Source organism: Phascolarctos cinereus, unplaced genomic scaffold, assembly GCF_003287225.1.
Source record: "Phascolarctos cinereus isolate Bilbo 61053 unplaced genomic scaffold, phaCin_HiC Scaffold_4;HRSCAF=312, whole genome shotgun sequence".
NCBI classification, from domain to species: domain Eukaryota; kingdom Metazoa; phylum Chordata; class Mammalia; order Diprotodontia; family Phascolarctidae; genus Phascolarctos; species Phascolarctos cinereus.
Genome location: NW_027555847.1, coordinates 14,356,478 through 14,369,530, shown reverse-complemented (window position 1 = coordinate 14,369,530; position 13,053 = coordinate 14,356,478). Strand labels below are relative to the sequence as shown.

Sequence of the window (13,053 nt, the reverse complement as noted above, 5' to 3'; positions counted from 1 at the left end):
CCCATTTTGCAGATGTGGAAACTGAGGTAAACAGAGGGTAAGTAACTTACCTGGGGTTGTTTGCCTAGTAACTGTCTGAGGCTAGATTTGAACTTGGGTCTTCCTGACTCCAGGTCCAGCGCTCTAATCTACTGTGCCACCTAGTTAACTGCCTTCAGAACAGAAATTTGCTGTTGGGTCCCTCCTGGGGTTGTTAATCCCCTAACAGCAAATTGGAGGTTGACTCCTGCCAGTTTCCTGGCCCCAAAAGTACTTGAGAGTGAACTAGGAAACACCTTTTAGGCCTCATGTATCATTGATCTCACCTAAAAGCATATTTGAGGTTTGTTCCTGAGGCCTTTTCTGGCCAGGGGAGTAGTGTGGGCCGACCTCCAGTTGGCTTTTAGGGGATTTCAGCCCGTCCCTGCTTGGCAGGTGAAAGCCTCTTTGCCTGAGAGAGAGGATACCTGTGTGTCTGCCCAGAGCTTCCATCTTCCCCCTCCCCCCAGCTGCTTAGTTCTTCATTTCAGAGACTGTCCCCACCCAGGGAAGACCCTCCCTTCAAACTGTCTGAATACTTTACTTTAAAAAAAAAAAGCTGCCCCAAATCAGGGGCAAGGTAGCAAGCCTTTACAACCTTGAAAATTCTATACTGATGAAAACGAATGCTGGAAAATTACAGAGGACAAGCCTGGCCCTAAAGAAGAGATAAGACACACACACACACACACACACACACACACACACACACACACACACACACACACCCTCTTTGCTGGTGAGGAGAGATGTGGGCAATGGATTGTGGAGAATTATATATTTTGTAATATTAATCAGTTTTGCTGATTTTTTTTCTTAAATCTTTGGGATGGCTCTCTGGGGTGAGGAGAAGGGATACAGGGACAAATTTAGGTGATATAAAAATAAGAAATCAATAAAAATTGATTTTTAAAAAATTCTTTGAGTCTGTGAAATGTTGGGACATGGAGCAGAAGGGGTGTTCTGGCTGGTGTGCCATGACAGCACTATCCCCTTAGGTGGATATGTAGCTCAGGGACCTCGTAGAACTTTATAGAACAGTGGAATTTTAGGCAATTTCTTTAGACCTAGAGAGAATCAGGACCTTGCTGCACGCTGAGGAGGGGTAGAGAAGCCAGTGTGGGGCGTTTCTGTGGCTGGACTTGGATCAGAGGTTCCAGGGTCACAGTATTTCCAAGCCAGAAACTGTGATGAGGTTCCCCCTGCTTGGCTGAGCCCCCTCTGGGCTGGAATCCAGGGCCAGAGCTCTTGAGGTGAGGAAGATTGACAAGAATGCGTGCCTCAGACCCTTAAATAGGAAAGAGGGGCAGCCCTCACCAACAGGGCATCATTTGTCCTCCCCCTACCAATAATTCATTGACTTGGCGAAGGAACCCCAGAAGCCGTTTGGTAAGAGAAGTCTACCAGACACTACAATACCTCTTTAAAAACCAGCACCCCAACTGATGGGGAATAAAAGAAAGTGAAATGGCTCCAACCTATTCCGGGTTGCCCAGGGCAGGGAGAACCCCTGGGCAGGCGTATCCTCCCCTTGGTGAACTCTCTCAGGGCCAGTTGGCTTTGGCTGCTTGGGGCAGGATTCTGGAGCTCCCCTCCCTCCTGATACCCGAGGAGGGAGTATCTTCAAGGCCTCTCCTGTTTTTATAGGAACGCTCTGTTCTAAGTGGTTGAACAGAGATGGTTTGGTCCCTGGTGTCTTGAGCAGAGGCTGTGCCTGAGGAACAGAAGGCAAATTTAGGACCAGGCCCTGCTGTGCTAAACATTTGGCTTCCTCTCTCTCATGAGAGAGCCATGTCTAGGCATGACTGAAATGTGTTGGAAGGCTCTGTATTGTCTCTTTCTGAAAGGAACTGAGCCTAGATGTGGGTGTGCTTTTCTCCCTGGGCCTGAGGCAAAGAAATAGTCACTTCCTGTCACAGAGGTCTTGCATGGACACTCCTACCAAGCTCCAATATTTGAGGCACATTTATTATAAGCGTTTCATCTGGGGCCAGCTTCACCAGTAGCAGACTAATAAAATAACCATTGAGGGCCTTTGGCCAGGACAAATGTTGACTTAACCTCATAGTGTGGACTCACACTAATAATTTTCAAAGTGATGGAGGAGGGAAACGTTGGCCAGAAATATGGCATCTCAAACAGAAGTTGTTTTATATTACTGCCACCTCCAGGAGGGTCTGTTTGTAACCAAGGCTGTTGTAACTTTCAGAGACATCCATATTTTACTGAGTCCATTCGAGTGTGTGTGTGTGTGTGTGTGTGTGTGTATGTGTGTGTGTGTGTGTGTTTGTGTTGGCCAGACCCTTGGACATTACTGGTGTCCTGGGACCAGGAAAATTCTTAGCTTGATTTTAGAAGTGCTGGGAAGATAATACAGTTGAGGGGATGGTACAAAGAGTAAAGATGATATAAATTCAGCTGAGCTAGACCTTGGAAACGAGGTGGTGTGGCACAGTATTAGAAGCTTTAGATAGGCTGCAGACCATCAGTGGTCGCTCTGGAATATACCGGGTGGTGTGAATCCATCTCCCCCCTCTCTTGTAGGGCCCTTCCACTTTGGAGGGATCTGATAAGTTGTAAGAGCCACCAGCTCAGTCCTGTTGTCCGTGCTAGGGTTGGGTCATTGCATGGACCCCCGAGCAGTGAAGCAAGCTTAGGACATCAAGGAAGTTAATCCACCCCTGAAGAAAAGGGCGGCCACATGGCCCAGTGGAAAGGGTGCTGAATTTGGAACCACAGCATCCGCCTTTGAGCCTCGGCCCTTCTGCTGACTCCCCATTTGACGTTGAGTAAGTCACTTAACCTCAACGTGCCTCGGTTTCTTCATCTATAAAATGAAGGGGTTGGACTAACTGAGACCTCTAAAGGTCCTTACAGCTCTATATCTATGAACCAAAGAATACAGATGAATTCTGATCTATTCTTGGGTTTCTTTTCTGTGCTCATTTGTCTCTGCTGGCAAATACTGGTTTTCACTTAGCCAAATGAGTAAGGGCCATGCCTAGAGCGAAGGTATTAGGTCTAGAAGAGGGAAGGAATAGCCGGGATTTGGGAGGAGACAGTGCAGATCTTCTTGGTAAACATTTTTTTTTCTAATCTAAAGAACTTTTGGTCTTTTGGGTCAGGGGTCATTGATCTTTCAGAGATGGCCAGACTGGTCAGCACTTCCTCATGAGTGGAGACAGATGAAGGGCATAGGGGTTGGGGTTGGGTATTGGGAGGAAAGAGTAACCATACCTGGAGGACTGGCCTGGCTAAGGCCATCTGTAGAATAATAAGCATAAAAATGATAATAGCTAGCATTTATATTGGACCTACTATGTGCCAGGCAATCTGCTAAGTGCTGGGGATGCAAAAAGAGGCAAAAGACGGTCCCTGCCCTCGAGGAGCTTACAGTCTAATGGAATGTATCATTAAAGGTATGACTTACAAAAATTTAGAAAAGGAAGCAATAATTACCATGGGCTAGCATGGCTACGTCCAAGTTAGACAATCCATGAGGCAAACTGCTGGGGAAGAAGCCTCGAATTAATAGTGAATTTCATGAGTCCAGGCTCTCCTTAATGACTCTCCTTAATTAAGGTGTAAAAGAACGGGGAGTTTTTCAAGCAACCAGCATTTCTGAAGCTCCAGCCCTGCCCATCCTGATCTTAGGTCCTGTCCATTTTCTGCTGGAAAGGCAATATTTCCACGGAGGAAAATGAAATCCACTCAGAAGCACCAGGTCGTCTTTCTCGGGAGGAACACCCTGGGCTGAGAGGTGTAACCGAGCCAAAGGTAACGATGACCTCTGGGGTGGCCCCTGGCTTGTTTGCTCGGTCCTGCACTGTGCCTGCAAAGCCCTTGGCTGCCACGCGGGTGCTGGGCTGAAGCTCAGAAGCTACCCTTCAGAGGACAAAGGCTGGCTTCTTCCGTCGGCTTGGTTTGTTTGTGGGATCCTTGAGTTGCACAGAGCAAACAGTCCTCATCAGCCTGGGTTCCCTCAGGAGTGCTTTCCTGCTGGCTTCTGACCCAAAACCTGCCTGGACAGCACCATTAGCAGGCCCTGGGCAAAGAGAGGCGAGTGCCCCTGCCGCAGGCCAGGCCTGGGGGCTCCCCCATCTGTAGCCTCATTTTGTACACCTGTAAAATAGGCTGGGTGATAACAGCAGTTAATACCCTCCTGGGGCTAGGAAGGGGGCTTGTTGCTGGGCTCTGATAAGATAACATATAGCCAGAGCTTTGCAAACTTTGACGGTCTGTAGAGATATCAGCTCGTGTTCTAGGTCACCTGTCTCTGCCCAGGATGGGATACAAACACTGGATGTATTAGGAATGGGGGCAGTGGAGCTGAATTCTCTCCAGTGCCTCTTCACTAAATAATGCTAAAATCAGCTTGTCCATCCCGGGGCACTGAGACAGCGTGAGATCTGGTCTCCCCATCCTTGTGTCTCCCACCAATGACTTGGGCTTTATGTTGTGTTGATTTTTTTTGTTTTTGACTCACCTGTATAGGGTCTTTCCTCAGCTAGAATGTCCCTTATGAAGGCAGTCCACCATTTGGGGTTTTTTTTTTTGTCCTTGCACCCCAGGGCTGAGCACGGTGACTGGCACTTACTAAGCCCTTGGTGGGTTGAATCAAAATAATCCAGTGGGGGTTTTGTGATGGAAAAGTTGCAGGAAAAAAAAGCCATTTTAAATTATACATTAGAGTAGAAAGAATTGTTGGGCAGGTCGTCTGTCAGAGGATATGCGGGGAAATCTAATCTGAGGGGAACTTTCTGGGGGTGGTTTATCTGGTGCTTCTAACTGAGGATCTGTGATCTTTATCTGAGGTCCTTCCTTCAATCCACAGAGCTTTGCAAACCCTCCAGGCCTCAGATACCTAACCTTTGTGGGGCTACTGACCCCCTTCTGAGAATCATGGCTTTAAATGCATAAAATCAAATACAGGAAATGCAATTATTCAAATTCGTTTTTTAAAAACCAACATTTTATGAGCCCCTGATCCTTTCCCCCTTCCCTAATACCTTTCATCTCCTTTTGATTTTCTCTCAGAAATTAACTAGGCTGATCCTTCGCAGGCTGAGATAGTGAAGGGGCACATTTTAGAAAATCTTTGTTGTTGTTTGACTATCTCTGTAATTCTAATAAGAGTAATAATAAAATACTAGCTGACATTTATGAAGGCTTTGCCAAGCCATGCCATTCCTGTTTGAGATCTGTGCTCAGCAGGTAGAGCCTCTGAGATTCCAAGGGCATTCAGGACAGGGCTACAGTGAGGCCGGCATCAGGGCGGGGTATGCCCTTCAGTGCCCTGATTTCATCCTTAGGAGTGGCCTCTCCTCCAGGGCAGCCTACACCCCCGTGCCTTAGGAGGTGAGGTGAGGTAGCTAGAAGTTGTCCTATTAAGGCTTAGCATTTGGAAATGTGCCATCCAAAACTAAGAGGGGCTGGTTGGTGTTGGGGTGATGGATGGAGTCCTTGAAACCTTTCCCTCCTGGTTTTTGGCAGGCACGTTTCAAGAACCAGGCTCACGTCCTACCTGCAATGAGTAGGACTTTAGTATAAGGGTATACACACACACAACCACACACACTTTCCCCCTAAAGATAAAAGTTGACCTTTTTAAGATTTTTATTTATTTATTTTTAGTTTTCTGCATTCACTTCCATAAGCTTTTGAGTTTTAAATTTTCTCCCCCTCTGTCCTTCCCCTCCCCCTTCCCCAAGACATGTGCAATCTGATATAGGCTCTACATATACATTCCTATTAAACACATTTTCACAAAGTTGACCTTTATTAGAGTGTTTTACCTCTTGGCATGTGGTAATTAGAAGGCAGGGGATATTCTTTTTGAGTGAGAGAGGATGAAAAAACCAGATCGATAGAATGAAATGGGGTTTCAGTCCATCTGACATCCAGGGTCTAATGTCTGACCTGAAGGGAGTTCTCATTCTTATACATTAATTCAGTGCGGCTGGAGGAAATCAGACTGGCCTTTCTCTCCTAGTCTTGTCTCATTGGGCTCCTCGTGGATGATGTTCTGTGTGAATGGAAAGTTATTAAAATGTGGTACTTAACAGATGTTTTCATCGTGTACATTTTCCATCTGTGGTCTCAGATGAGTGACTGACATGAGTCTCCTGGAGATCTTTTTCCTCTAAGTCCAGGAAAGGTTACCTGAAAACTGTCTATTAATGGGGAGAGACTCCCCAAATAACTTTGGGGTGACCTCTTGCTCATCAAAGTGGAGTTTGTGGAGTTATGCGCTCCTCTTCATGGATGTTTGTAACTGGAGAAAGTTTGGGTGGTGCTTAGGTTAGTGTAGTCAAGGTGTAGATGAGTGCAATAAAACTCAGTCAATGGAGGAGTGATGGCTGGACAGCAAGTCTTCTGAAAAAAGTCTGGGGAATCTGGTGGACCGCAATCTCAGTAGGAATCAACAGTATGATCTGACAGCTGAGAAAACTCCTACGTCTTAGGCATGGCTTCCAGGAGCAAGATTGTGATGTTCTAGCACTCTCTGCCTTTGTCAGGCCACTTCTAGAATAATGTATTGGTTCTGGATGCCGTATTTGAGAAAAGACATTGACAAGCCAGAAAGCAACCAAGATGGTGACAGCTGTGCCCCATGAAAGTCAGGATGAGGAGTGGGGGATGTTAAGTCTGTGGAAGAGAAGGCTGGAGGTGGGTCCATTTTGGGGGCCCATGAGGCAGAGCTAGCTAGGAGTCACAAAGAAGCTGTTTTAGGCTGTGATACAACAAAAGTAACAGGGACAGCTGTCTGGAGTTGGAATGGGCTACTTCAGGAGGAGGGGCTTCTCTCCCACTGGCTGTGTTTTTGTTTTTTAGGTAGTGAGTATTTAAGCATAGCTAGACACTGGCCATAGATGAAACAGTCCCTGTCCACAAGGAACTCAAATTCGATTGGGGAAGACAATAAGTCCACATATTAGTACATACAAAATGCATTCAAAGTCAATACAGGGAAATTTTGTCTTGCACATAACGGGGACTTCAATGTTGGCTGAATTGAATTGAAATTCTTAGGCATAGGTTTGGACAAGATGACCCTTATGGTCCAATTCTAATTGTTGTTTTCCAGTGCGATCTGTGAAATATAGCTGGTTATTGCATGGATTCCTATATTCTACAGGTGGAATTATATCCCCTACAAGCAGGAAAAGCTTGATACAATGATTAGCCTCTAAGCCAGGTGGTAACAGTCTCCACCACCATCAGCTTTATATGACGGACCACACTGTGCTTTGGTCAAGACCACATCCAGAGGTCCTGAGATTGGGCCGTGCAGGAATTCTGAGAGGATTGTGTTTTTTATCTCTCCCCTCCCAAATTAATAGGAAAAAAAGAGAAACATGTTTTTTGGAGGTCTTAGTAAGATGCTCTTTAAGTCAGTCAACAGTCAACAAGCATTTATTAAGTACCTATTACGTGCTGGACATATCTAGGTGGATGATGGCCATTGGGGAATCAAAGACAAAAACAAAACTAAACAACAATTCTTTTAAAAAATGTAGTCCCTGCCCTCAAGGAGACTGAGATCTAATGGGGGAGACAATATGCAACAGCTATGTACAAAAAGTTTCCTTTACTGACTAAAAAAACCCAAAAAGCCAACGCACCTCACACACAGTTATTGAGTTGTGGTTTTCCCAACCAAGCTTGATGAAGACGAAAACACATCCATGGATTTATCTTGGGTGATAGGGAGAGCCCAAGTCATCTGCTGCTGAAAGACCAGCTGCATTGGGTCAGTGCTCTGGGAAAGGGAAGGTTGAACTTGTCAATATTTTGGTCCTTGCAGAACCTTTGAGAGGCTTTGCTTTGGCTTGCACTTGCTTCTCAGGCATTGCCTGACAGAGCTGCCCTATGCTGCCTAGTGCCAACCTTCTGTGCCCTGCCTACCCTGTTGGTGCTGCCCATAGGCTGAACAGAGGTCATGGAGGCACTGAGCCTCTTATGGGTGTCAGAGTGGAATTGGGTGGAGCCAGCTCTAGGCCACCCCCAAACATGTGCTTTTCATCATTTTAAAATATAGTACGTCTGTTAAGTTGTAAGAGCGGAAAGACGCCTTCCCGCTTGCACCCCAAGACCCTTCTGGCTAGAAGAACAAAGTATATGGCTTTGCACCTGCGGGTGGGGACTGGGGAGGAGTTTTCTAGGGGTAGCTGTGGGTAGGAACATTTTGTAAAGAATAACAAATCATATAAGCTCAATATGATGGGAAATCCATGTCTTCCTTTTTTCCTTTAATTCTTTTCTTCTTTATTCTTTCTTTTTCCTTCCTTTTTCCTTCCTTTCTTCTTTACTTCCCTTCCTCTCTCCCTTCCTTCCCTTCCTCCCTTCTTTCTTCCTTTTCTTCCTTCCTTCTTTCTTCCTTACTTTTTTCTTTACTTTCCTTCCTCCCATCCTTCCTTTCTATCTTTTCTATGTATTAAAATCTAAATCACTGCATCTGTAGGAAATATAATGTTCATACCTATATATTTTTTATTTTTAAATTTAAATGTCTATTCCTTGCTTTAGTGTATGCATGTATGTGTGCTTTAAATATACAATACATATTTAAATGAGTGTGTGTGTGTGTGTTTACATTGGAAGTTAGCCCTCTGGGCCCTGCACTTCACTTAACTAGGAGACATTTTCAAATTCCAGTTTACTTCCTTCATGGAAGTTTCCTCCCCCTCCTAACATCACTTATGAAACAATAAATCTCTGCCCCCGTGGCAGTACTTAGCTGTCCAGAAGGGGTCACAACCATAGCATTTATAAAGGGACATCCTGGTATATCACAGAGTTCCTGACGCTTGCCTGCCCAATCCCCAGCTTGGGGGTTAGCGCTCACATGGAGTACTGCCTCTAAACCAGGGCAGGTCCATGAGCTGGTTTAGATGGGATTCTGATGGGACCCAGACCTAGAGGAGGAGACAGCAGTGAGAGATAACACCACAGTAATTCAGTTTGGGTCATCACCAGCCAGGTGAAGACTGGGAAAATACTTTATGGTATAAACTGTGCAGTGGTACGTCCACATAAATACGGTGATGGATCATGAGAGCTTATGTCTAGAACTGGAAGGGACCTTAGAGATCATTGAGTCCAAAATCCTTATTTACAAAGAGGGAAACTGAGTCCCAGAGAGGGGAAGTGACTTGCCAGTGGTAGAGCTGGGGTTTGAACCCAGGTCCCCAGACTCCAAATCTAGTGTTCTTTCCACTAAACAATGGATAAAGTGTCAGATTTGTAGAAAGGAAGACCTGAGTTCAGATCTTGCCTCCGATTAGACTAGCTGTGTAACTAGAGATAAATCACTAAGTAGGATCACATACCTATAGCTGGAACAGGCATCAGAGAAGAGCTAGTACCTCCCTTTCTGAGGCCCAGAGAGGGGAAGGAACTTGCCCTAGGTCACACAGCCAATAATCTGGCCCCAGACTTGGCTTTCCTTTCCCCCATTTCCTCCCTTCTTCGTCCTCATCATCCTTCTGACAATTGTGACGAGTCCATTTTCTCTGGCTCATTCTGGGTGTACTGCAGGTCATGGAAGAGCAGGCCTGCCACTTCGGGAAAACAAAAGTGCTTAATTGGCCATCACCTTGCTCTGCTCCTGTTAGACAGGGGCAGGGTTTTCAGACTGAATTTTACCCCAAAGGTTGTTTTCCAACATCTCATGGGAAATTATGAGGACTCCCCCAGTGCTGAGGTGGGGTCTATTCTGGGGTGCGCTCATCCTGAGGAGAGAAGCACTGTCCCTGAAGTACTGCTCTAGATAACACAGAAATGTCACTGTAGACATGCTGAGGAGAACATTCCTCTAGAAATGTCCTTCACGTGGGTCACCCCCAGACCCAAGCACACTGTCTTCCCTTCTCTTTTTTTTTTTTTTGTCTTTTGGCTAGGCAGTGGGATTAAGTGACTTGCCCAGGGTCACACAGCTAGCATGTGTTATGTGTTTGAGGTCGGATTTGAACTCAGGTCCTCCTGAATCCAGGGCTAGTACTCTATCCACTGCACCATCTAGGTGCCCTGTCTTCCCTTCTCTGGATCTGGCCTGGCACCTGCCTCTTTATGGAGTCATCATCATAGCAAATAGTGGCACTGAGGTCCCTTCGCACAGCCTTCTGGCCGTCCAGACTGTTAACTGGCAATGCCAGCCTATCAAAGCAGACCGACATCCATCTGCACAGGTATCCCCTGGAGAGTGGTTTTAATTGAAGTATAATTAGCACCCCCGCCTAACAGGGTGTGGTGTTTGTGCACTTCTTTTGTGGCATTAGCTGGGGAGAAAACCAAGTGCCAGCCGGGCCACGTCATGCATAGTGTGCAGCCAACACCAAGAGAACCTTAGAAAAGATGACAGCGATGAGATTCCACGACTGAGTGGGAGCTCGTGGAGTGCTGCGTCTTCCCTGTACGATCCCAGACACACACTCACACACACACACACACACACACACACACACACACACACACACACACAAGCACGCGCTTTTCTGTCGAGCAGGAGCGCCCACCCCACGTTTACCCTTTGCCTTACCTGGTTCTAGATGGAAACAATATCTGAGATGCCCCCACCCCACTCCTCTGCCAGGCATTGGTGGCAGACGGAGGCCCATCTGGAGGGAATGGGGCCAGCTCTGACCCTAGGTTCCTCTCCAGGAACTTCTAGGTCCCCCCACTGCAGAATAGCAGAGAATTGGAGAGACTGAGAGAGGGAGAAGGGGGGAGAGAGGGAAGAGAAAAGGGCAAAGGAGGGACAAGGGAAGAAAGGAGAAGGAGGGGGGGTAGCGGGGAGGGGAGGGAGGCAGCCTGTGTCAGAGGAGAGTCACTCTGCAGCCCTGATGTTTGGAGCCAGAATCGTTTAGAGGAGAATGAACGGTGGAGACTCCGAAGGCTCAGTCAGTGCATGTGTGCGCCGCATTGACGTTGGAAGAAAAGGACGAATCCCCTGCTTTGGGAAGCCGGGCGACTGGAGAGAAGCTACTCGGAGGTGGATTCTGAGTGCCTGGTTTTTTGTAAGGCGCCGAGATTCTTGAAGGTGATGTCTCGCCAGCTGGGACGTCCCGCGTCAGCCTCCTGGCGCTGGGCTCCCTGAGACACAGGTCTGGTTTCCTGCCTGCTGTCCCCCCGCCCCCCAAGCAGCCCAGCCTGTTCGTTGTCGTTGGGTTTTGCTCATGGAAAGTCGCCCGACCGCTCATACAAACCGAGAAGTTTCCGGTGACACCCGTGGGGTCGGTTTTCCTAAATCCCAGGGGAAGATGCCGACAGGGCTGTGTTGGGAAGGAGGCCCCTCACCTCGGAGCCGTGCCTGAGGATTGAATGGCAGGAGAGGCTGGCAGCCGGATTTGCTTCGGGAGCTCGAGTTCAAGGGCAGACTCAAGGAACTTTGGAAGCATGGCTGAGAAAGAGAGATGAGCCGCTCTGGACTCGGCTGGGAAGGCGGGGATGTTGGCTGAGGCCGGGCGAGTCTGGCGCTCTCTGTGTCCCCAGCTGCCTTCTCCATGTGCTGTCCATGGTCCACGCAGTGTCAGATGGAGGTTAGGAAGACCAGGGTAACTAGTGTCTTTGTGCTTCTAAAACGTTTCCTTCCTGAGCATTTTACTGTTGTTGGTGTTGTCTGCAGCGTCACTGGGGGGAGGAAGCAGCCTTGTTGGGGGGTTACTTTCAGGCTGGCAAATGGATTGGTTGGGAAAGTGTTTTCACAACGTCGTGGTTTCACAAAACATGGCATTGTTGGTTTCCTCTCTATAATAGTTTTCTTTTTGTGGTTAATTTATCATTTGTGAATGTTATGTTTATATCTAAGGGGGGAGAGAGAGAGAGAGAGAGAGAGAGAGACAGAGAGACAGAGAGACAGAGAGACAGAGAGAAAGGCATTAAGAGCCTAGCAAGTTCATTTGTTTTCCCTTTAGTGACTTCAGGGAGAAAAATGCAAGTTCTTTGAAAAATAAAACACGAGAAAGGAATATAGAATAAGCTCAGGGATGGGAACAAGGTTTCTAAAAATCAAAACACAAGAGCTGTGGTTTCTTTTCCTGACAAGGTCATTGGATAAGAGCAGGAGACGGCTCTTTGGGGGGGATTGGGGAGGGGAATACTCCCAGGGGCCATGTGTAAGTGGGAACTTGAGAATCAGAGCCATTAGAGCTATGGGGAGCCCCGAAGCAGCGTCCCCCAGCATGCAGCCAGCGACAAGCATCCTCCTTCCTTCTCTTTTGCGTCCAGGTGGGCGAGGGTTCAGTCCCTGGTGGCCAGGAGTGTTTGTGCTGCATAGCAGATGGGCCCATGGTCTGGGAGAGCGAATGAGCAGCAGCAGATGGTCACATGATGTCAATAGCTGCAAAGTGACCTTTCTCATTGTTTGCTTTGAAACCCACAGGAGCCGAGTAACAAGAGGGTCAAGCCCCTGTCCAGAGTCACTTCGCTGGCGAACCTCATCCCTCCTGTGAAGACCACTCCCCTGAAGCGATTCAGTCAGACTCTGCAGGTAAGGAGCGCCCCTTTCGTTGGGGTTTGCTGTCCAGCTGCATGTCAGATGGACCCTTGATTCTGTCCAGTGCTCTAAGGTTCTTCCCTGGAGTGGTGGCCTTTTTCCTTTGGCAGAGATGAGCTGGAGGGGCATTTTGGCATAGTAAAGAGAGCCAGCCTTAAAAGCAGGAAGGTCTGGGTTCAAGTGTGCCCTCTGACATCTACTGGCCATCACTTAACATGTCCTGGAGAAAGGATGCTGACCTGCTTTAGTAAAGGGAGTTTCCACACCCAAGATTTCCTTGTACCAATGACTCTGACCCACAAATGGCCATACATTTTTGTAGTGATAAAATAATGCTAAGAGTCCTCTAAAAGAATTTTAAAAGAATAATAACAAGATTGCACTTCATCTTAGAGCCATTTCTATCCCAGCTCCATCTAAGAGAGCTCTAATCACAACTCACATTTATATAGCATTGACAGACCTTGTTTTCATTTGGCCTTCTCAACAACTTAGAAAATAGAGGTTTCAAAATGGTTCTCCCCATTTTGTGGAGGAAG

General features: G+C 47.2%; 1 protein-coding gene across 4 annotated transcripts in view; it reads left to right on the top strand.

The window, feature by feature from the left end:
* The window catches only part of ARHGEF3 (Rho guanine nucleotide exchange factor 3), a 296,463-nt gene that overhangs the window by 234,644 nt on the left and 48,766 nt on the right, over positions 1-13,053 (top strand). For all 4 annotated transcript variants that reach the window (XM_020970560.2, XM_020970561.2, XM_020970564.2 and 1 more), the window contains one exon: positions 12,401-12,508. In XM_020970560.2, coding sequence (XP_020826219.1) covers positions 12,401-12,508 — 108 coding nt within the window. The remainder of the gene's footprint in view (positions 1-12,400; positions 12,509-13,053) is intronic.